The following is a 24,430-nucleotide window of genomic DNA, read 5'->3' on the forward strand; positions in this document are numbered from 1 at the left end:
AATTATTATTCCTTTAAATGCAAACAATTCTATTTTTTAAATTTTTATTCTTAACAATAGATTTTTATTCTATTTTTTTATCATTTTTATTCTTAATCAATTATTTCATTCTTCTTTTAGCATTTTTCATAATGATTCTAATATTTTTTAATAATTTATCATGAAAAATGATGGATCAATTTATTTCATTCTTTTTTAGTATTCTTTAGTTAACAATATATCTTTTGTAGATAATATGTATTATGCTATATCAATTTTGCATAAACTCATATTTTACATCGTGTAATTAAAAATTATAAGAATTTAATATAAAAAGAAAATATTTGATTTATGAACTATATTTAACATTAATTGATAAAAATATATTGAAAGGTTAAAGAACATTTGAAGTTTGGATAATAAAATTCACTTATTTGGAATGATTTTTTTGCTCAAATCAATTTTTTTCTTATTTATTAAACTAAATAAGTTTTATCGAACTGGTAAGACCGGCGATTTTGTACGGAACAGAATGTTGGGCGATCAAGAGCTAACATGAGACTAAAGTAGGTGTAGCGGAGATGAGGATGTTGCGGTGTGGATGTGTGGTAAGACTCGACAGGATAAAATTAGAAACGGAGCTATTAAAGAGAGGGTTGGAGTAGCGTCTATTGTAGAGAAGATGGTGGAAAATAGACTTAGGTGGTTTGGGCATGTAGAGAGAAGACCGGTAGACTCTATAGTGAAGAGAGTAGACCAGATGGAGAGAAGGCAAACAATTCGAGACAGAGGAAGACCCAAAAAGACTATAAGAGAGGTTATCAAGAAGGATCTCGAACTTAATGATTTGGATAGAAGTATGGTACTTGATAGAACATTATGGCGGAAGTTGATCCATGTAGCTGATCCCACCTAGTGGGATAAGGCGTTGTTGTTGTTGTTCTTCAATCAAAAATATATAAATTTATTAATATAAAAATATATAAAATACATCAAATCTAAAATAAAATTTATGGGGATACATTTTTTTTTGAAGTACCGAATTTTATAAAAAAAAAAATACAAAGTTGATGCATGCATATGAAAATATAGTATACATCATACAAAATTCTGGTGTGATTTTTATAATACTTTACATTTTATTGTATATTAATATTGTTAACTATTGTGTGTGTATATAATATATATTTTTATTAATATATTTTCTACTAATTAAAATATAATAAATAAATACATTAAACAATTATAATGTCTAAAAAAATTTAAATTATAAAATTAATACCCAGGACACGGCACACTAAGCTACTTCTATATAAAAAAAATTAAGATATGAAAATAAAAAACAGTTAGAATTATGAAGTTCATGTTAATTTACGTATGTATTATTATTACGACTTGTTAATGAACTTTTACTCCTAAAAAATTAAGCTTTTATTCCATCTTTCTTATATCTATCCACGTAAAAAGAAATCGAATATCCAGTAATAATGTAATTATAGGAAACTAATGAGTATGAATGTATTTTAGCTCACAATTCACATTGAATTTATAAGAAAGAACTTATGTTTGATTTATGTAAAATGCATGTATCATTAGGGATAGATATATAGAGGATAAGTATTTTTTATAATGAGCAAAAAAATATTAAGTGTAACTAAGTCTTAAATCAAAAATTGATTTCATAATTAATTCAAATCTTCAAAACTTACTTATAATCATATTTCGGGTCTTACATAAAAGATAAATATTCTAATTACAATTGTTTAAAAAAATTATGGGGAATATCGATCTATAAGAATTTATATCCCTAAGTTTTGATATACGAAGCAAGACAACATTTGTAAAACAATCAAAAGCTGGCCGGATATCAACGTCTTTTTATTTAATTTTTTATTATAAAAGGCATGGGCCATAAAATTGTGAAATTCGACAATTGGCAATTGAGTGGAAAAAGGTACAAAAATATAATTATAGTTTACCATTAAATTAATGAGTTTAATCGTTTGCTTGCTCCAACTTGCTGGCAAAGTGACAAAGGAAAAAGGGATAATTAACCACTATAATATCCTGATGGCATTGTAATATCCAGTTTGTTATTCTAGAAAAATAAGTCATTTTGGATTTAACAATTAAGTTCAAAATATAGTTTATACAATTAAATAACCTCGTTTAGACATTTTATAATATACTTGTTAATATAAAACTTATCATTACCAAAATCAAATACGGAGATTATTATAATATTCTTATCACCAGATAACATTTTTATCTAATGGCAGTTAGTTTGTTCCAGCTGGCACATTATCTTAGCTTTCTAATTGGCAGATAGTACTCACGTTGTTTATTTAAATTCTATTAGGATGACTCACGTTGTTGATTTTATGTTATAAGATAGATTTAAATCTGTAAAAAAAAAATTATTTAAAAATATGTTAAGTATAATAACAATCAACTAGTAAAGAAAAACACATGTACCGAAATACTATATATGATCTCTAATGATTATTAACAAATAACACTGTAAGTAGCGTCCATTTCACAACTTATTAGCATCCTGTATCCGTTCGTTAAATTAAACGAGCCTAATGCAATAATAAACAAAATAAACAATGCATAAGAAGCTTTAGAAACATATTAATATAAGAGACTACTATTTGTAATCAACAAAAATGATCATTTGTAAAACGCTTTTAGTTAATTGCATTTCTCCTAAAGTTTTATAATTGAGCCATTTTATTCTTTTAGATTTCAGTTATACTAATTGGGTTCTTCAAATTTTCTTTTTCTTCACAATTAAGTTTCTTCATTCTGGTCCAGTATTTCACAAAATTAGCTAACATGAAAAATTGAGAATAATATGTCAACGATTAAATACAGTTTACTGGCTGAAAAGAAAGAATATCTGAATTACAAATTACAATAACCGAAAAAGTTTTTTTTTTTTTTTTTTGTGTGTGTGACACTAAAAATGTGTGCTGACCATATTTTTATGATATTTATGGAACAACAAAAGATCGATGTCTTTCTGTCATGAGAAATATTAAATCGTGAAGGAAAGACCTAATTATAAATAGAAAAAAACCTGAAAGATTAATTAGTCCAATTTAAATCTAAAGGACCAAAATTATATAATTGTAATATATGAAGAACTATAAATCGGTAAGCACACAATAAAAGTATAAACAAATGCCATAAATAAGTAACTGCTAAAAATATTTTATCAATCACACGCTCAATTGAGTTAGAAGACAAATTAATTTGTCATTTCAAGCTGATATCTGAGAACTGGAATAATAATTAATGAATTAAAATACTCTGATGGCCGAATTCGAATATTCATTGAATCAAATATTCACTTCTATGCTTGTTAATTCACTTGTTCTTATTCACCAATCAATTCAATTCAAAGAAAGAACCAAAAAAAGCAAAGGATATATGAAGACTTTTTCCTGACTATAAAGTTTGGTTTGCGTGTGCTCCTACCTTTGTCACCTCAGACTCGTTGCATGGTGACTCCTTCAACTTTTGTAAGCTGTGATTGTCCATGTCCCTTCAAATGCAAATGCATGTTCCGCGTTCTTTATTCTTCTTGATTCACTGTTAATTAAATTATGCTACATTCTCTGTTTTTGTTTTCCGTTGCCATGTATACGCTACATGCTGCATGTGTCATATGATGCCTCAATTGTAACCACTTTATGATCCTTATTTAATTAAGGACAATTATTTCGCACTTGATTTCCGGTTTATGTCGTTATAAGCCTGAGCCGTTTAATTTAGGGGCGAAGACAAGCAATTGTTAAATTTAAATGATGACTTGCACATTGTATTCTTTTTGCCGAGAAAAATCGCTCATTTTGTCAAAAGAAAAGAGTTTTAGGTGGCAGTCAGGTTCAACCACTGCCTATTTCATAAAAAAGTTTTTTTTTTCTCCAGTGGTAAGGTTAATTATTTTAGCATTTGTGATCGGGAATGATGAGTTGAGGGGGACAAAATAAATTTAGGATATAAAGTAACTATATTTTGGTTAGGTTAAGGTGATTTATATTGGATATTTGGATTAAAAGTGATGATGAATCTTTGGTGTTAGGGTTTTGCCATTTCTTTGGGTAGTTCCTATCTTCACTTCGCTTTTTTGTTTATCCACACCCTTTCTTTAAGTATTCATTCTTCTTTTTAATTTGTTTTTCAAAAATGTCCTTTTCCAAAAAAATATACTCCCCTGTTGTCAGTTTCGGAAAAATCATCCACCCCCAACTAGGACACAACATCGTCCCCGCCTACGACAACTTCGACCTCAGGTACACCTTCTCATAGCAGATCTTGCCAACACTTAACCCTGCCATATTTTTCTTTGATACAAGCCGGTATCAAGCAAGTCATGAACAACAATCACAAAGAGAGTTAAACTCGTTAAGGAATCTACAAAGTCTTTAGACCCAGTTAAGACCAAAACCCTAGAACTCTATTTGATGTTGACGAAAGATATAATGCATTCAATGCTTCAGTGTTCGGTGCAATCAAGCACAAATCAGTCCTGTTTAATGATTTATGGGATGGAAAAAAAATACATGCACCCTCAAAGGGAAATGGGGGCGTCGATGTTTGAGTCAATGTTTGTGTCGAATAGAGTGTAAGACCGCATCAGGATCCTCAACTCAAACGGCGCAATTCCACTGCCATCGTTTGTGTCGAATAGAGAGTACGCTTCCTTCATTAAAGACACTTGCTCCTCGCTCAGATCTTTACCCATTTGCCTTTTTCTTTTTTCCCTTTTCTTCTCTCAACTACTGCAGTGTTACAAGGGCGGATGAAATTGAAAATTGAAAAATGAAACATTTTCCTCTTCTCAACTACTTTTTCACAACATTTTTTCGCTTTATCTCTATCACATCATCCATCTTATCCTGCACTTCTCTTTCTTTTCTTATCTTTTTCCATGTAAAATTTGATGAGAAAATTTTAACTAGAAACAACATTACTCTCGATGATTTGTCTAGTGAGAAACCAAATGTTGTAACACGACACCTAAAATCTAAAGTGCCTAATAAAAACACACAAAGACAAAACAAAATTATCCCTTATTCTTGTAGGAAATATCTTCAAGTTTGAGTGATTTAGCTCCTTTCCATAGACATTTTATTTATTTGCAGCGTATCACTGACTCTTTAATTAGATTCAGATCCACATCAGGTGTTCAAAAAAAATTTCGTTGTCTGGCTATAACAATGGCAGTTTACTGCATCTGGTTGTCTAGGAACAAGCTAATTTTTTATGATTATCAATTTTCTGTAATAGAAGTTATTAGTAAGATTAAGTTTCTTATGTATAGATAAGTTTGTTGCATTTGTTTTAACATCTTGACATAAACCTTTTTGTATTAGGAAGATTTTTTATTTTCTCTAACTGCAAAGTATGTCATATTTATTGTTATATCATTTTGAGTTAATATAATATATATTTTTCCTAAAAAAAAAAATTATCCCTTACATTGCGTCAAGGAGTCAATCATCAGTGAGTGGCGGATAATCAGTCAATGCAAGGAGTCAATGATTAAGGTGGAAAGGAAGGTAGGAGGCGGTGAGAGTAGAAAGAGGGACGAAATGGGTTTAAAACGCGTTAAAAGAAAGCGTAATAAAAACACACAAAGACAAAACAAAATTACCCCTTACATTGCGTCAAGGAGTCAATCATCAGTCAATGCAAGGAGTCAATGATTAAGGTGAAAAGGAAGGTAGGAGGCGGTGAGAGTGGAAAGAGGGAGGAAATGGGTTTAAAACGCGTTAAAAGTGATGTTGGAATCATATATAGATATATTACATATTAGGTAATTGGATTGATACACTAAACCAAGTGAGAAAATATGAGCACAAGTGTGCTTCCCTCTCTCCTGTTCTTCCTAGTCCTTATCCTCTTGCTACTTGACCCTTCTGAACCCGAAAACGTAGCCATTTACTGGGGTCAAAACGCCGACGAGGGAACTCTTAATGAAACATGTGCAACAGGGACATACTCGCATGTAATCATAGCCTTCCTTTCCACCTTTGGGAATGGCCAGACCCCTCAACTCAGCCTGGCTGATCATTGTGACCCCTCTACTAATGGGTGCACTAAGATTGGGAGAGAGATTAAGAATTGTCAAGAGCAAGGGATCACGGTGATGCTCTCTATTGGAGGAGGATCTGGTAATTACTCTATAACTTCCGATGAGGATGCCAACAATGTGTCCAATTATTTGTGGGATAATTTCTTCGGTGGCTTCTCCTCATCACGCCCATTTGGTGATGCAGTTTTAGATGGCCTTGACTTTGACATCGCGCTGGGTGATAATACATCTTTCATGGCAAATCTTGCACAATATCTCAAATCAAATTCAGATTCACAGACGATACAACAAAAACAACTACCTGCATCTTTGTACTTGTCAGCAGCACCTCAGTGTCCGTTTCCTGATGCTAGGCTGGGTTCGGCCATTGGTACCGGCATTTTTGACTATGTCTGGGTACAATTCTATAACAACCCTTCGTGCAGTTATAGCCAAAACAATTTAGATAACTTTCTAAAATCATGGAGAGAGTGGGCCACATCATTGAAAGTAGGTAAACTGTTTCTGGGGTTACCAGCAGATGAAGCTGCAGCTCCGGCCGGAGGTTATGTTCCGGCTGATGTATTAATGTCTAAGATCTTACCTGAAATAAACAAGTCAACAAATTATGGAGGTCTCATGTTGTGGTCAAGGTACTACGATAAAATTAGTGGATACAGTACCCGCATTCAAAATCCTCTAAGAAATGGGACAGCAAACCCTCTATGCACACGGAAAAGTCAAGCATGTAGGAGCCATGAGGGCGGTTTCGCGGAGCTTCTTGGTTACATGTCCACGCTCGGTATCAAAGTTTATGAAGACGACAACAATGGAACACAGTGCTGTGAGATCATATGTAGGAACAACTGTTCCTGCGACGCGTTTGCTCCCTTAAATCACATTAACAATACTAGTACTGGATGTCAGATATGGCTCAAAGGAACCAAATTTGTTAGAGCTTCTGGAAATATAGCTCTGCCAATCAACGTTTCTGTTGCATTGCTGGAACACAAAGGTACATTTAATTTAATATATTTCTTTTTTTTTTGGTCCCCTAAAGGAACTGGTTATGGAACAAAAAATGCTTACTTTTTGGCTCCTATGGTTATAAATTTTTCTCTTTTAGTTCGTATATTTATAAACATTCATCAAAGAATCTAGTTTAGTTAATTGAACAAAATATATAAATTATTGTAAAATTCCAACTTTATTTTCAATTCCTATGAATCAAACAGAATATTTATAAACACCATATTTTAGTCTTTACATTTATCACTTTTAATCTTTTTTATTCCTTATGCATATCATTTTAATTTCTACACACGTTATCTTCTGCAGTAAACAGCTGGTGGATTTGGCTCATCGTTGGGGTGGGAGCAGCTTTTGTAATACCTGTGATATTCTATTTATCGCGTGCCTTCCTGAGAAAATACAAAGCAAAAGGTAAGTAAAATATGGATATGGTTTTATGATCATTTTAAGCATTTTAAGACTCTTTTTCAAATAACTTATATTTTCATGTCACGCCACTAGTGGAGAGAAAAAAGATGCAGAAGAAGTTATTACATGACATTGGAGGTAATGCAATGCTTGCAATGGTGTACGGCAAAACCATAAAAAGTAATAACAAGGGAAAGACTAACAATGAAGTTGAACTATTTGCTTTTGATACCATCGTTGTTGCCACAAACAATTTCTCAGCTGCAAATAAGTTAGGAGAGGGTGGTTTTGGTCCTGTTTATAAGGTAATTTGAAACTTTGTAATACATCTTCATAAGAATTAATTGCCTTAAATTTGAAACTATCAGAATAAGAACTAATATAATGACACCTTCAGGGAAATCTAAGTGATCAGCAAGAAGTAGCAATAAAGCGACTTTCTAAAAGTTCGGGACAGGGGCTAATAGAGTTTACGAATGAAGCCAAACTCATGGCCAAACTCCAGCACACTAATCTGGTAAAGCTTTTAGGGTTCTGCATCCAGAGAGATGAAAGAATATTGGTCTATGAGTACATGTCTAACAAGAGCTTAGACTTCTACCTATTTGGTAGGCTTTCTTTTATCTTAACAAAGGTAAGAATGTGCCAAATGTTAGCATGTAGCATATTAACAAGCAACCTTACTTTAAAACAGATTCGGCTAGAAAGGATTTGCTAGACTGGGAAAAACGGTTGAACATCATTGGAGGAATTGCTCAAGGACTTCTATACCTTCATAAGTATTCAAGACTAAAGGTGATACATCGGGACCTAAAGGCAAGCAATATATTGCTTGATCACGAGATGAATGCTAAAATATCTGACTTTGGCATGGCTCGAATATTTGGAGTAAGAGTATCAGAAGAAAACACAAATAGAGTTGTTGGTACATAGTAAGTTTATAAACGATAGTGAATTTTCAAATTTTTTAAAATTTTGGTCTTTGATATATGTTTATGAAAACATCTGCCTTTGCAGTGGATATATGGCTCCAGAGTATGCAATGAAAGGTGTTGTGTCCATCAAAACAGATGTGTTCAGCTTTGGTGTGTTGCTACTAGAGATACTTAGTAGCAAAAAGAATAATAGTCGCTATCATTCGGATCACCCACTCAACCTCATAGGATACGTAAGTTTCTCAAATGACTAGTCCACTAAATTTTATGCTTAATTATCAAAGGTGAAGATCTTTTGTGGATGTTGGAATTCTTGTAGGCGTGGCAGCTCTGGAATGCAGGCAGAGCTCTGGAGCTTATAGACTCAACGTTAAATGGATTGTGTTCTCAGAATGAAGTTTTCAGATGTATTCATATTGGCCTCTTGTGTGTACAAGATCAAGCAACGGATAGACCTACAATGGTAGATATTGTTTCATTTCTATCAAATGATACAATCCAACTTCCCCAACCAATGCAGCCAGCATACTTCATCAATGAGGTTGTGGAAGAGTCAGAGCTTCCTTACAACCAGCAAGAATTTCATTCCGAAAATGACGTAACAATTTCTAGTACGCGTGCAAGATAATTGGACAATTGTGTACACCAAATTTCACTTTTTAATACTGCATCACTCTGGCGGTGGGAGTTCTTGGTATTATTGTTTGTGCCAATTTTACTTCTTTTAGATAACTGACCATTTTAGTTAGTAATAATAAATATATCTGGAACGTTTTATTTTCAAAATTTTGGTCTATTTTTTTTTTTTGTTCGGTGGAAAAATAACAAGAAGATCACCCATGAGGCCATGACTATCATTCAGAAGGAGATAATCCAGAGGTGTGGGAAAATCATCCGAAATACAATACAAATACAAGGAGAATAAAAAAGGGTCACAGGTTGTGAAAATCATGTAAAAAATAACAATTGAAAAAGATTCTAAAAAAAATATTATTTTTTATGCAATTTTCACCTTTTCTAAATCAAACATAATCCATTGGAGAACCGGGCACTCAACTAACATTAAGAACTTTTTATATTGGCAAAGTATTCACTGGAGATGGAGGTACTGGAGTGCGAGCACCTTATAATGAAAAAAAATTATTAAATGAAGATTTGGTTCATCCTACTCTTACACTCGTGGGCATCTTGTTTTCCTATGTTATATAGACTTGTATTTTATTATTGGAAGTGGTGATATTATACATATGACTATTTCACCAAAAAGTTTTCTATTAGTTCAAAACAATCAATATGTAAAATCAAATCAAGTAATTGTTGAGATTCGCGTAGAAATGTATACTTTGAATGCGTAGAAATGTATACTTTGAATTTATAAGAAAAAGTTCAAAAACATATCTATTAAACTCGTATTTTCATATAAATGAATCTAATAAAATAATTTTTATGTCTAAAATTAATTCAAAAATGATTCATAATTGTGTCCTATATCATTTTAGAAGGACCATTATGACAATCTTTAAAAACATAAAAGACTAAACTAAACATGTTAAAACATAAAAAGATCAAATTGAATATAATCTAAAATATAAAGGATAAAATTATATTTTAGCCTATAAATAATGATACTAAACTAATATAATTATCTGTTTTTTTATTTATTATACCTAAATAAAATATGACTATAATAATTTATTTTAAAAGTTACATTAGAATAATTTTTAATTGATTAATAGTGTAAAATATTTACATTTATGATGCATCAAAACTAAAATTAATCTTTATATCTTTTAAAACAAAATTTTCATATTCACTTTATGTTTTTATTTAATATGAGAATTAATCTGATTTGTAATGTCTCGAAAGTTATACGATTCTAATTAATTTTTTCCAAATTTTCTGTTAAACTTTGTTATCTTTAAAAAAATTCAATGCATTTGTTGACAAAAAAAAAAAATGCATTTAGTTTTAAAATATTTTTATTTTTGTTTAAGCAAGCAAATACAAATTAAACCCGATCCAACAACACATCTCAGAATCAGGTAGATCTCTCCAACCCACTTCCCACTTATACTGTCTAGTTCTCCAACCTTCCAATCCAACAACACATCTTCACGTCTTTTCATCACACGTTGTTGTTTTCAGACTTAAAAAACGAGATCTTCCTCCTCCTAGGTTGTTGTTTGTTAACATTTCAAAACAGTTAGCAGAACACTATACTCTGATATCAGTCAAATCATATCACATCCAAGCTCCGTGACTAAGTTTGCCATGTTTTAATGATTCATTAGTCCGCGGGTAAAGTATTTTTTTTTATTCATTATTTTCTCATAATCGGCCCTCTATATATAACGCTCAAAATTGTAATAGTTTTCATTTCAGCAGCAGGGGCAAAGAGTGACTTAGATCGAGGAAGGTGATAAGATAATGGAATTTTGGCCAGAATTTCTTGCTAGTAGTACGGGTAAAGAGTTTGTAGCTGGAGGATTTGGAGGCACTGCTGGTATAATCTCCGGTTACCCATTAGACACGCTCCGTGTGATGCAACAAAACTCCAACAATGGCTCTGCTTTCACCATCCTCAGAAATTTGGTGGCCAAGGAAGGACCAACTACTCTGTACCGTGGCATGGCTGCACCTTTGGCCTCTGTTACCTTTCAGGTAAATTAATTATTTGGTTTTTCACGTTATTTCTTTCGTCTTTATCTGTTTTAAGTTTAGTTACAGACATATTTTAAGATCAGGGGCATCACGTGGATGATGGGGGGTTTATCCCTTTATATCCTTTCACGTGGGAGGCCACAACCAACCAATCTCTTCTTCTGCGTTTTTTGGTGTCTTCTGTAATTCCATTGATTATTAGATGTACAATCGTTGAAGCCACCTCAATGCCAGATAGGCTGTTGGAAAATAAATTTTATCAAGGAAAGAAAATCAGTCTTTAGTCCTTCTATTTTCGGTCAAAAATAATTATATACTTTTATACTATGAATGAATTTCATCTTCAAACTTAGAAAAACAAAAAATCACTTGAATTCAGTCTCTCATTCTCAAGAAATCATCGTGTTTTCAAAGTTAAAAGAAATTTAATGCACGTTTTTTAAAGTTTGATGATCATATTCATCGTGTTTGACTTTAAAAACCAGTCCTATTGTCTTATTATTCAATTATTTGTTTGTGGATATTAACGAAAATCATGGCGCACTGAGTCATACACGCCCAGAGGCAATATTAAAATAAATTATGGGAAGAGGGCAACGATGGATTCTGGATTACTGAAGAATCATCATCAATTACTCCACGATCACCGTCATCCAATTGTTGAGAATTCCACCAATTATGAAAGTCGTATTATAAATTGTGACAGTAGAATATGCCAGTGCTAATAAAGTTGCATATGTGATATATGAGTCAGTGAATACTTCAAAATTTGCTCATTATTATGTTCAGTGTTTTACTGGAAAAAAATTAAAGTAAATACATATCTTCTTTAATCGTGGTCGGTGCAAATTTTTAAAAATAATTATTTTCTAAAACAATTTTATATGTTTAAAAAGATGAACTCACCTTGATCACATGAACTCAAATCCTTCTTATAAGAATGTGACTGACCACAACTGAAGTGATTATTTTGTATATGTTGAATGCAGAACGCTATGGTTTTCCAAATTTACGCAGTTCTCTCAAGGGCATTTAGCACGTCCGTTTCTGTTAACGACCCTCCTTCCTACAAGGGTGTTGCTTTAGGGGGATTTTGCTCCGGCGCTTTGCAGAGCATGTTGCTGTCTCCTGTTGAGTTACTTAAAATTCGCCTTCAGCTTCAGAACACAGGCCAATCCACAGAACCACAAAAGGGTCCCATAAGGGTTGCCAACAACATATGGAAAAGAGAGGGTCTTCGTGGCATTTATCGAGGACTTGGCATCACTATACTAAGAGATGCACCTGCGCATGGCCTTTACTTTTGGACATATGAATACGCGAGGGAGAAACTTCACCCAGGTTGCAGAAAAAGTTGTGGAGAGAGCTTGAATACTATGTTGGTATCAGGAGGATTGGCCGGGGTTGTGAGTTGGGTTTTCAGCTACCCTTTGGACGTTATAAAGACAAGATTGCAGGCTCAGACATTTTCTTCGCTGAAATACAAAGGCATTTTGGATTGTCTTCGGAAGAGCGTTGAAGAGGAAGGATACGTTGTTCTATGGCGGGGTTTAGGAACTGCGGTTGCTAGAGCGTTTGTTGTGAATGGTGCTATATTTTCTGCTTATGAGATCACTCTTAGGTGTCTGTTTGACAAATAAACAAATAATTCCTGGAGCATTCTGCATTCAAATGTAGGAAACATTCAAGGGCTGCAAATCAGGTTTTGAGGGAGACGTGACAATGGGATAACACTATGGTGTTTGATAACTTGATGTAATTGCCAAATGCCAAACATTTTTTTTTTGGTGTAATACCATGGTGTTTTCTAAAAAAAAGTCTTTCTATTTAATCTCAAATTTGGAAGAAAAATAGTTTTATATGAACTATTTGATTATTTGCAAGATTACTCTCTGCATACTGCTCTTAAAGTTAATATTTTATTTTATAGTCTCTTTAAGTTAAATATTTAACGATTAAATTAATGTTTCTATACAAAGAGTTATTTAATAAATAATTAGTAAGCACATTAATATGTCCACCTGAAAGTGAAAATAGGCCGAGCTGAGTTAGGCTTGTAAGACTTAAACTTGACCTGAGCTAAAAATATATGACCTAAATTTAGTCAGTTTATTCATTAAAGACTTTTTTTAAGGGTTTGAATCTGACCTACATAAAAGTCTAATCGGGTTTACAAGTTTGTTTTAAGGACTTAATTTATAATAATTTAACACTAAAATAGAGGTAAAATATGTGACACTTTATATATAAGAATAAAATCTTACATATATGATACAAACATATTTTTATGTTTAATATAACATTCATGATCTTATTTAAAAATATATTTTGCAATAATACATTTAAATATGACATAAATTTATTTTTAATAAACTTAGTTATAAACTTTAACTAGACTACTTATGTAGACCAACATGATTAATACTTAAAAAGACAAAAAATGTAAGTTTTTATAAAATCGTAACAAATTTAATATAATAATAATAGTAATAATACTAATAGGAATAATTACGTATAATTTTTTAAATAGGTGAGTCTTTTAAGTCTAAACGACTTTTTGAATGATTTAGGACTTGACCTATTTAACTAAAAAGGATTTTACTAAAAGTTTTGGTCTGACCTATTTTCTAAAAAGATTTGACTTGAAATGGATCTAATGTAAGTTAGACCATAGGTTCCTATTGAGCGACCTAAAATATTTTTATTTCTATCCCATCTCATTAACAAAATGGTGAGTTTCAATAATATTAAAAATAATTTGAAAAAAATATATTAATAAATATGTTATTGAATGAGTTAGTCAATTTCATTAAAGGATGTAAATTAGTTAAAAAAATCTCTTATAATTAGAGAAGAATGTAATATTATATATTAGAGGGATTAATTCATTTAAGAAGGAGGATTACCAAAGCTATTACGTATTATTAATGTCAAATCCAAAAAAAAAATATTTGACAATACTCTCTAAATAATATATTAATTAATTTGATGTTTGAGAATATTGATTTAAAATAAAGGTATTAAGAGACAAAAGTGCATAATAAAAATTCTGGATAGAAAACTTGCAACAACAAAAAAAATACAACAAAGCTTTGAAACAACTTCAAACAATTTGATACGAGAAAGTAAATAAAACGCTGCCTAAGACAATTGAAGTTGTATATGAGACAACGAAAGATCTACCCAATTTTTTTATACTAAAACAAAGGCATTTTAACTACTAATTGAATACAGTATAATGTCATAAATATTACAGTCTTAAACAATTACATTGATATGAAAAGATGCATAAACAATTTATATTCAAAGCTTTAAGGCAATTATTTGGGTCATAAGATTTGTGTGATACCATCGTGAAGTCTTGTTGAATTGAAAATTCTATTTTCGATATAATCATTTGATATGATAATCAACTTTACTTTATGTGAAGCATGAAATTCATTTTTTTCGTATAAGTATGAAGTAAAATTTCATATTGGATAAAAATAGAAAGGTTGAACACCATATAAGTAAGAATAAGACCTATAAACTTAAGTCTTAAGATTTTGTGTTAAAGTGTGGTGTCAAGGTTCATTTATATGATTATTTATGGTTCATTGGTGAAAATCTCTCTAATGTTTAATCCTCTCGATTGTCCAACAATTGGTATAAGACGTATCGATGATCCAACTTGGTGACTAGTTTAAATGAGTAAAACATGTTGACAACAATGGCTAGGAAGTGTCGAGGCAGCCACAATAAAGCTCTAAAGAAATGGATTGATAATGACTTCCACTCGAGGAAAAAATTATCAATGTATAAGAGACTCATGCTTGAAAGAAAATTTTTTGGAGTACAAGTGTGAGGTGAAGTCCGACATTAGATAAGAATGAAAAAGTGGAACACCATATAAGTAAAGAGAAAACCCATAAACATAACCTTAAGATTTTGAAATAAAGTGTGGTGTGAGATTTACTTATATGACTTATATGGTTGTTGAGACTGATTTTGAGTAATCAAATAATATCTAATAAATTTAAAATAAGTGTGTTTATCTAAACTTTTTTTTATAAAAAAAAATAATTTTCTACTTATTTTAAATTATTTTTACTTCTTAAAAAAGCACTCATGTAAAAAATATTTATTTTAAAGTTTAAACAAACTCAATCATCTAAGACCAATCAGTCCTTGAACAATCATGGAGATGATGACCATCATATATGGCCAATTCACTGATTCAAATTGTCTTTGAATGAGTACCTAATACAGTCCCCATCTCCCATTCCCTTCACATCAGGGAACGTTTTCCCTAGATAAGTTTAAAATTAAAAATAAACAAACAGTGAAAAAGCAAGAAGGCAGCAAAACAAAAGAATGAGAAAAGGCCGGAAGCCCTGGGCCCAAACATGAGCACGGAGCCGCGCCGCAAATTGTTACGGTGCGTTGCCATCACCACGCAAACCCAACCCACAATGGATGCCACGTGGCATAACATTTTAAAATAACGCAAGAGAATAATACCTCAAGTTTTGAATGTGAAGCCAAGCGCGCAACGGTAATAAATAGACAAAAAACAGAGGGCGTCCCCACCCATGTGGGACGGGACAAGTTCGAAAAACCACGGGACCTACCCTAACCCCCAACGCGACGTCGTCGCACGTGCTAGGCAGGGAGTCCCTTCAAAAAATTTCAAAGCCTCCTCCCCCTTCCCTTGGTTTCACTACAACACCTTTTGTCGCTCGTATCGTATCCTTCCTATATCTTCGGTTTCACTCCAGTCCACTCCACTGTCCTTCTACCTCATCATTCCGTTCCGATCTCATCATCGCCAAGGAAGATGAACGGTGCAGGGAGACAGGGGCTGAGATCTGGTGCGGCGGGGGTGCACCACCAGCGCCAGTACTCCGATAACTTCCTCGACAGCTCATCCAACGGCAACAGGTGGCTCCAGTCGGCTGGCCTTCAACACCTTCAATCCTCCTCCAATCAACTTCCTCCGCTTCAGGTAAATCTCTCTCTCTCTTCCCCTTTCACTAGCGATTTTGTCTTCGATCGTTACGCGTAAACGTTTTTGTCCGATTTGATGAGATTCGTGTTTGGAATGCGAGCAGGACTATAACTTGTACGGCGGTGCACAAGGAGGAAGAATGTACCGGAATGCGCCAAGGAGCTTTAACGGAGGAAACGAGTATTATATGGAGCCTTCCACGCCTCCCGGTGGTTACCGTGCTTCGATGCAGAAAAAGAATGGCGAAGATTTGTCCGGTGATTTCAGCCCCGGCTTGTTGGATCTGCAGTCCTTCGACACCGAGCTTCTTCCTCCCGAGGTTGTTATTTTCCTCAACGGAAGAACTTTCATTTGATTTCTGTGCTTTTTTGTTCTCAAGTTATTATTTAATCCTGTGAATAACGGTCACATTGCATCCGTAATCTGTTGAAAGATCACGGCTACAGAAATTTTCAATTTCTTTGAGTCTCTAACCCTTGAAAGTGTCATACTATGCAGAATTTTCGTTGATGTTGTGGAAAATTGTATGTTAGGACTTTGTGTTTTTTAATTTATTCATTCCTTTTCATATGATGTGAGGATTGAAAGCATTTTCTCAATCTAGATATTATGAGAATTGTATTCTCAAGTTGATCATATAGGTTTATAAAATCTTTAAGTTAATCTGTTTTGAACTAGCCAACTAGGATGGCTGATCTGTCCTTTTGTCGTTGTAAGTAGATGCACATGAAAAGGTAGCTTAAATTTGTTTATAATTTTTCTGTCCTGCTAGCTGCCAGTCTCCAATGCATATGATGCCAACTCCCTGTATCAACCTGGCCGGGGTAGAAGCTTTGATGACTCTGAAACTTACATGCTGAGCAAACAGACTGGCAGAGCTCGTGCTCCTGAAAACATATTGAAAAGTCTCCCTGCAGACAAAGAGAAATCTAATTCTGTAGCAAAGATTAAAGTGGTGGTATGTTCTTTCGCATAATCTCTGCCATTTTATGTTTCATTTTTATGTTTTTGCAGATGGTTTGATAGTAAATTTGGATTTCTTTTCCTTTAAGGTTGCATTGGCATAATACCAACTTACCAACTTAAAATTCATTGAATTTTCTGAAAATGAATATTAAATCTTGTCCAATTTTGAAGAGCATTGCTTTTATGTTCTAATATTTGCATGTTATTTTTTAACGCAGGTTCGTAAAAGACCAATGAATAAGAAGGAATTAGCAAAAAATGAGGAGGACATCATAGAAACATATTCCAATTCTTTAACAGTGCACGAGACTAAACTGAAGGTTAGTTTAAGAGGCAACACTAATCGATAGTTCCAACTTTCAATGCAGTATAGCTGTCCTTAGGTTTTAGAAATATAAGATTAAGTTGCTGAACATGACTTGTGTAGTAGGAAATCTAATGTGGCGCTGGCTATGTAACTGATATTTCTATTTTTTTTTCTCTTGGTGAATCAGACATGTGTGACTTGAAAAAAACATTGATAATATAAAACAGAAAAGGACAGGTAATTTTATGATATGTGGAGTGTAATTATCTGTATGTTTTAAATATTAGGTACTCTAGTTGGAGAATGAAAAGAACCAAGATAATAATATTCTGCCCACTAATTTCCTCACCTGCCAGTTCTTATGGTATGATAATCTAATGGATGCTTTATAGATAAACATTTTAAAATTATATGTGCTTTGCAGGTTGACCTAACTCAGTATGTAGAAAAGCATGAATTTGTCTTTGATGCTGTTTTGAATGAAGAGGTTACAAATGATGAGGTAACTATGATGTACATAAATGTTCAGTTGTAAAGAATGATTGACAACATTTGTTATATCCTTATCTAACTTCATTTTAATTTTTTTTAACTTTGTTTTTTTAGGTGTATCGTGAAACAGTAGAGCCCATAGTTCCAATAATATTTGAACGCACTAAGGCAACTTGCTTTGCATACGGGCAAACAGGTGATAACATCCTCTGGATTTTGATTTTGTTGCTATTGCATCCTGCCTGAAGACAAATCAAATTTTATGCCAATTTGTGAAGTGATATTTCTGCTTTATAATATCATATATTGATGTTTCTTTTCTTTCTCTAAACCTTACAGTTTTATGTTTTGGCCATGACCAAAACTCAATTCTTAAAATTGTTGAGGTCTAGTTGTGGACCATTTTCTGCCTAGTGAACTTGACCTCAATGATTTGTACTATGAGTGAACTTCTAAATTCCACTTTCTTCTTTTCTAGGAAGTGGAAAAACTTACACAATGAAGCCACTGCCACTTAAAGCATCAAGGGACATCCTTAGATTGATGCATCATACTTACAGGAACCAGGGATTTCAATTGTTTGTGAGCTTCTTTGAAATATATGGTGGCAAGCTCTTTGATCTCCTTAATGATCGAAAGTAAGTCAAATATCTTGTTGTTTGCATCTGTAATCTGTGTGTTCTGGAGGTTTAAAGTTTTAATTCTGCAGAAAACTTTGCATGAGGGAGGATGGTAAGCAGCAAGTTTGCATTGTGGGTTTGCAAGAGTACCGAGTATCGGATGTGGAGAACATAAAAGACCTGATTGAGAAAGGAAATTCCACAAGAAGTACAGGCACCACAGGTGCAAATGAGGAATCATCACGGTCACATGCAATACTTCAGCTTGCTATCAAGAGGTCAGTTGATGGCAATGAATCCAAACCTCTCCGTTTGGTTGGCAAGCTCTCCTTCATAGATCTTGCTGGAAGCGAACGTGGAGCAGATACCACTGATAATGACAAACAGACAAGGTTTGATTGAGCTTGAGACCTTGAGTTATTTAAGACGGATTTATCTTGTTACTTATCCAAAATAAAATAGTACTTGTGCCTCAGAAAATTAATTAGGAATATAAATTAGATTAGATTAGATTCTAAATTTGGCCATATACATTATAATTGAAGATATCTCAGATTTGGGATTTTATCATGAATTGTATGAAACCCTCAAGCATTCTGATTTTAGTCTAATGAATTCTTTTGTTTCATCATTTGCTTACAATTATATGATTCAGAATAGAAGGTGCTGAGATCAATAAGAGCTTACTTGCCCTAAAGGAATGCATAAGAGCTCTGGACAATGACCAAGGACACATCCCTTTCAGAGGCAGTAAACTGACTGAAGTTTTGAGGGATTCATTTGTTGGCAACTCCCGCACCGTTATGATTTCATGCATATCACCAAGCACTGGTTCATGTGAACATACTCTGAATACATTAAGATATGCTGACAGGTAACAATGAATTTTCTGTTAGATGTAATTCTGTATCCCTTGCTCCTTTAAACCACCCACATCACACCTCAGATAAACACTACCCAACACACCCACGCACAAAAGGATAAAGAAAAGAAAATTCATAGTTTCGCTGTTACAAACCAGGGTAAAAAGCCTATCGAAAGGGAACAATTCAAAGAAGGATGTTTTATCGTCAAATTTCAACCTTAAAGAATCAAGTACAGTTCCCTTATCTTCTGTTACTGGGTCAGCCTATGAGGATCGCGTGACAGATGGATGGCCTGATGAAAATGAAGGGGATGATTTTAGCCCCTCTGAAGAGTATTACGAGCAGGTGAAACCACCATTGAAGAAAAATGGAAAGATGGAATCATATGCTACAACAGATGACAAATTGAAGAAACCCAGTGGTCAGATCAAATGGAAGGACCTCCCAAAAGTTGAACCTCAAACCACACATGCTGAGGATGATTTAAATGCCCTCCTACAGGTAAGTTGTCGGCTACTGAGATAACAGTTGTATAGAAAACCCAGAGCTCATCTTTACCAAAAGCTTGTCATTATTTCAGGAAGAAGAGGACCTTGTAAATGCTCACCGGACACAAGTAGAGGAGACCATGAACATTGTTAGAGAGGTATTTAAATTATCTCTGTTTTTGTTCTTTATTTTCCTTCACACTCTCTTGGGTAACTGGACACTGGGTCATGTGTCCCAACCTTAGAAACAATTGACTAATTGTATGTAGCGAGTCACCTGAAACAATTGACTAATTGTATGTAGGGAGTCACCTGAAACAATTGAATATGAATACAGGTGTGTGAATACTTCAAAAGATTCTTTTGATAAATAGCATAAACAAGAATTGTGTGCATATTTTCAACAAGTACATAACACACCAAACTTCAATTTCATGAATCTTTTACTGAATGTTGTCCGTGGTTTCAGTGTTATTCATTCTAGGAATAATGAACAGGTTCTAGAATTGTGAAAAAACGAATTCCTGAATACTACTATCCTTGCCTCTGCATCCTCCCAAGGGTGCAAAGTCCATTTCTCATATTCATATTTTTGTCTACGCTTGACATGCAGGAGATGAACCTCTTGGTTGAAGCAGATCAACCAGGGAATCAGCTGGATGATTACATAACAAGACTAAACGCCATTCTTTCTCAGAAGGCTGCTGGCATCCTGCAGTTGCAAACCCGTTTAGCTCATTTTCAGAAACGTTTAAAGGAGCATAATGTTTTGGTTTCATCTACCGGTTACTAATAGAATTTAAAACAGACTCCCTTGTTAGAAAGTTTTATTTGGGTGATCGGAATCATGCATTTCTGTGATTCAGGTGGAGATTATGTGAGATCTGGGATATGACGTGGCACAGTTGATTCATCATTGTTTTGGCTATTCTCCCCAGGATAAGAAACTGGGGTTTGGAGTCTTCATTTTTCTCTTTACTAAGAATGTCGACATGTATTGGTTTTACATGCCTCCATCAAGGCAATATCTTTGTATAAAGCCCTCAATTGTGTCAGAAATCTAATATAAAATCATTTGTGTTTTCATTTATCAACATAAGCATTTGAAATAATTAACTAGTGTACGAGCCTCCATAGTGGTGTAGTCGCCCCCATATTTTTAATAAAATGGTTGAACTTTAGTACAGGGTAAATATGCGCGTCACTCTAGCCTAGAGGCTTCAAGTTCAAAGGACTCTTGTCTGAGTGGGTATATTAGTAATATAAAGTTATTCAAATGTCTTCACTTAACAATTGATCTTTGATTGATCAATGGAGTATTAATATTTTCTCGATGAGTAGTTCCGTAACTAATTTTGCAGTGGGTTATGTGTCTGAATGAATCAATTCATATAGTTATATATTCAGGTTATAGACAAGTTATTTTGCCAATTAGGCCGACAACTAAAAATTTGCACACCTAAAAGAATTGCTGCGATCATATTATTCTTCTTCAATCTTTTATCCTAATGAAATTATAGTTAGTTAAGCTATTGGCCATTAGTGTAAATCCGAGCTGCCAAAGATCCAGAATTTTCCAGTGTGTTACGTTTTATAAATCACGGTTTTGGGGCTGAAACAAGTAACGTAATAACTAGAGTACAGTCGAAGAATTAATGTGTCACAGATCAAGGATAAAACGACATTAACAAGGGGAAAAAGTGGCAAAAATCTGTAGATGACCATACGGAAGACCACACACCCAGACAACGATGTAGATACTTGTTAATACGACTGGTCCAAACTTTAATAAGTTGTCTCCAAGCATTGAAAATAGTGTGGTAGTTAGACACTAGGTTTTAGTTTTCCAATTTTGGGTTGAACATTGAAACATGATTTGACTGTATTTTAAAAAAAAATTCCTTAAAATAATCCTATTTTACAAAATTATAACCTTGTTTTTTTTGTTTAAATATACATTTTTGGATAAAAAAAATATTTTTAATAGTTATTCTGTCATGGAAAGACATCATTTCATTCAAAAACATTTTTGCCCAACCAGTATCATGGTTAAGGAATTAAAAGTTAAAGATGTTTTTTTTTTCTTACTTAAGTTAAAAATCTATATTTTTCTTACAGAAAGTTAAAAAAAATCTTTATTGAAAAACGTAATATAATACATTTAATATCACGAATACATTTGTATTGAAGTTAAGGAGTACGAAAATTTCAATAATAAATTAGTACAAATTTAATGAGAAAAATTTTCCATTTAAAAGATAAATACAAGTTTTATTTAGATAAAATTTTCTAAATACCAAGAATAAAATATAAGAAAAAAATATTTTTTTAGTAATTAGAATCAAACATATGCTTTAATGCTTAGAAAAATTATCTGAAAAAAATTATACTATAAAAGTTGAAGTACATTTTTTAATTTATAAGAAAAAAAAAATATTTTACCTTTGTATTTTTTTCTCCTGTAACTACTTGTTCATAAGTTCATGCAAGAGGCTCGTACTCATGCATCCCTTGATCATTCGAAAAGCAATTGTCAGTTCTCATGGGAACTGTATTAAAAAAAAATTATGTGTGTAAATCGAATCCCTCATTTTATCTGCCATTCCTTCCATCTTCCTCTCCTAATTTTACTAATAGGCATGGAAAAGAGTCCAAAGAATCTCCCTTTAAAAAACATGACATCTTGGGTTTCACACATTGAAGCCATAGCCACAAAAAGATGCCGATTTTAACTCTGCAAGACTGCAACTTGGGTTTCCAACATTGAATCATGAAGCTATAAGATCGTTGTTAATATTGTATCACAATATTGCCAAGAAGTGATACTTTCCCGTCACTCTAATCTATTTGTATGCATCACAATTTTGTTTGTGTGTAGTTATAATCTCATAGTCACCACAGATTGAATGCTTTTGTGTTTTCTCACCCTCTTTTCAATAACCAAGCATCTTTGAGAAAGAAATAGAAACCGTATTCTGAAAAGGTTTTCAAATTAGGTAAATTGACAAACAGGGCTAGATATTATTACCAAGTAATTCGTCTTTATATTGTACAATATAGATTCAATTCAACATTGAAAACAACCAGAAACTAAAAAAAAGAGTAGAAATAGCGGGAATTCTCACCAAACAAACTCAAAATCGCTCAGCACCACACTGGGAGAAGTAAAAATCAGAGACACAAAATAGTAAAACAAAACAGCTAGGTTTCATGTATACTAGAACATTCTTTACATTAAAATTATCTTATCTATAGCCTGATTGAGCCAAGTCTTCCCTTCGACTTTGAGCGTTTGACACTGATAGAGGAGTCTTGAACAGAGAATTCAGAGTGCATGTCCATGAAGAACTTGTCCACGATGTCTAAATAAACAGGACTTTTAAGGCGTGAATAGTAGTGAAGTGCTTCTTCAATGTCTAGCACGTGCTCAACATCACCCGTATCCATCATCTCCAATTCCTTCATCTTTTGCGTCAAATCATGAACTCCCTCGTTAATGCTTTTTGAATTATTCAAGCATTCCTTCTTTCCCAATTCACAGCTCCCTTTGCTTTTCTTCTCTTTCAGTACTACTCCCTCTTCAGCAATGCTCTTTTGCGAACTTTGCTTGGTAAGGATTTCAGTGTTTGCTGCGGCATCTCCAATTGCATGATCTCTTGACCTGTTCATGCTATTGCTATCACTCCTCTTTATTCTGTTCAGATCAGACTGCAGCATGTCATAAAACTCGTTGTAGAATTGCTCGCTTGTGTAAGTTCTTGCATTGCCACTGCGACCGAGAAACGGATTGAAGGAGAGAGATCTGGGTAGTTTTTGGTACCCTCCAAAGATGACAGACTTGAAGCTTCGGAGGGTCTTGTGAAATAAAACCCTGGTCTTGCGAATGGTTTCTCTAAGCAGCATTTGTGGTTTTGTTCTAATTCTAATGTGAAAAGGCAAGGTTTTTCTCTCCTAATGGCACTAAAATGTCTTCTAGAGCAGACACAGTGTTTATCTGCTCTAGTTCTCGTGTGTGTTCTACAATTTTGTCCAGACTCGGGTTTTCATATAAAGAATTGTGCAGATGGTAACTATTCCGAAGGTTACTAAAAGAGAAAAACAAGCGTACTCTAAAGAGTTGTATTTTCTTCTGTCTAGGTTTCAACTCTACCTTTTTGTCTACGGCATCCCATGCTCTCTCTCCCTTTCAAACCTTCTCTCTCTTTATACATTAAATGATTAAACATTAAATCTGGTGGCTATATGATAATTATTATCTGATTTGAGGGCCAAAGGACTTAATTTAGAGTACCAATTAACACTTTGAGGGATTTTGCCCGCTGATCTAGGGGTCTTCCTCTTTGGATTAAAGATAATTGAAGAAAAGGCTACTAGTTTGGGAACTTTTGTATTTAAATTATCACAAACATTGTATTGATTTTGACTACATGCTGTTTAAAGTGCAGTTGCATTGATTAAGATGCAAAGCTAAAGGTGGTGGGTGGCTAAAAGATTAAAACAACAACAGCCTACCAAATTCTTGCTACTTTGTTAGCCAAAATTTGAAACCTTAGACCCCTAAATCAAAAACTAGTCCTTCAACAATTCTTTCACGGGTCACCTTT

General features: G+C 33.4%; 4 protein-coding genes across 6 annotated transcripts; 3 read left to right on the forward strand and 1 right to left on the reverse strand.

Moving 5' to 3' along the window:
- Positions 1-5,799: 5,799 nt before the first annotated feature.
- LOC114387955 (G-type lectin S-receptor-like serine/threonine-protein kinase CES101) lies at positions 5,800-9,225 on the forward strand. Its single transcript, XM_028348259.1, has 7 exons — positions 5,800-7,079; positions 7,403-7,507; positions 7,598-7,809; positions 7,902-8,112; positions 8,199-8,436; positions 8,522-8,672; positions 8,759-9,225. Exons 1-7 carry the CDS (start codon positions 5,843-5,845, stop codon positions 9,065-9,067), a joined length of 2,463 nt encoding a protein of 820 aa, XP_028204060.1. The 5' UTR covers positions 5,800-5,842; the 3' UTR covers positions 9,068-9,225.
- A 1,210-nt stretch (positions 9,226-10,435) lies between these two features.
- Positions 10,436-12,938, forward strand: LOC114386967 (mitochondrial arginine transporter BAC2-like). 3 transcript variants are annotated; one of them, XM_028347053.1, is made up of 3 exons: positions 10,436-10,737; positions 10,810-11,100; positions 12,090-12,938. In XM_028347053.1, exons 2-3 carry the CDS (start codon positions 10,867-10,869, stop codon positions 12,738-12,740), a joined length of 885 nt encoding a protein of 294 aa, XP_028202854.1. In that variant the 5' UTR covers positions 10,436-10,737; positions 10,810-10,866; the 3' UTR covers positions 12,741-12,938. The 3 variants fall into 3 exon arrangements, with proteins under 3 accessions (XP_028202854.1, XP_028202851.1, XP_028202852.1); XM_028347050.1 differs by having other exon boundaries at positions 10,822-11,100; XM_028347051.1 differs by having other exon boundaries at positions 10,825-11,100.
- A 2,760-nt stretch (positions 12,939-15,698) lies between these two features.
- LOC114388017 (kinesin-like protein KIN-13B) lies at positions 15,699-20,922 on the forward strand. The gene is made up of 12 exons (XM_028348352.1): positions 15,699-16,084; positions 16,191-16,406; positions 16,860-17,045; positions 17,272-17,373; positions 17,785-17,862; positions 17,967-18,048; positions 18,331-18,490; positions 18,562-18,864; positions 19,128-19,346; positions 19,494-19,839; positions 19,919-19,984; positions 20,440-20,922. Exons 1-12 carry the CDS (start codon positions 15,917-15,919, stop codon positions 20,617-20,619), a joined length of 2,106 nt encoding a protein of 701 aa, XP_028204153.1. The 5' UTR covers positions 15,699-15,916; the 3' UTR covers positions 20,620-20,922.
- Positions 20,923-22,823: 1,901 nt separating this feature from the next.
- Positions 22,824-24,010, reverse strand: LOC114387219. Its single transcript, XM_028347362.1, has one exon. The coding sequence runs from the start codon at positions 23,727-23,729 to the stop codon at positions 23,076-23,078; it is 654 nt and encodes a 217-aa protein (XP_028203163.1). The 5' UTR covers positions 23,730-24,010; the 3' UTR covers positions 22,824-23,075.
- Positions 24,011-24,430: the final 420 nt, after the last annotated feature.

The sequence above is a fragment of the Glycine soja genome, chromosome 15 (genome assembly GCF_004193775.1).
Source record: "Glycine soja cultivar W05 chromosome 15, ASM419377v2, whole genome shotgun sequence".
Taxonomy (NCBI): domain Eukaryota; kingdom Viridiplantae; phylum Streptophyta; class Magnoliopsida; order Fabales; family Fabaceae; genus Glycine; species Glycine soja.

Excerpts from the sequence above, each read along its gene's own strand:
- LOC114387955 (XM_028348259.1), top strand. The coding sequence starts at position 5,843 with ATGAGCACAAGTGTGCTTCCCTCTCTCCTGTTCTTCCTAGTCCTTATC. Across the intron at positions 8,113-8,198 it reads CTTAGACTTCTACCTATTTG|ATTCGGCTAGAAAGGATTTG; the intron begins GTAGGCTTTCTT and ends ACTTTAAAACAG. Across the intron at positions 8,437-8,521 it reads AATAGAGTTGTTGGTACATA|TGGATATATGGCTCCAGAGT; the intron begins GTAAGTTTATAA and ends CTGCCTTTGCAG.
- LOC114386967 (XM_028347053.1), top strand. The coding sequence starts at position 10,867 with ATGGAATTTTGGCCAGAATTTCTTGCTAGTAGTACGGGTAAAGAGTTT. Across the intron at positions 11,101-12,089 it reads TGGCCTCTGTTACCTTTCAG|AACGCTATGGTTTTCCAAAT; the intron begins GTAAATTAATTA and ends TGTTGAATGCAG.
- LOC114388017 (XM_028348352.1), top strand. The coding sequence starts at position 15,917 with ATGAACGGTGCAGGGAGACAGGGGCTGAGATCTGGTGCGGCGGGGGTG. Across the intron at positions 16,085-16,190 it reads ATCAACTTCCTCCGCTTCAG|GACTATAACTTGTACGGCGG; the intron begins GTAAATCTCTCT and ends GAATGCGAGCAG. Across the intron at positions 16,407-16,859 it reads CCGAGCTTCTTCCTCCCGAG|CTGCCAGTCTCCAATGCATA; the intron begins GTTGTTATTTTC and ends CTGTCCTGCTAG.
- LOC114387219 (XM_028347362.1), bottom strand. The coding sequence starts at position 23,729 with ATGCTGCTTAGAGAAACCATTCGCAAGACCAGGGTTTTATTTCACAAG.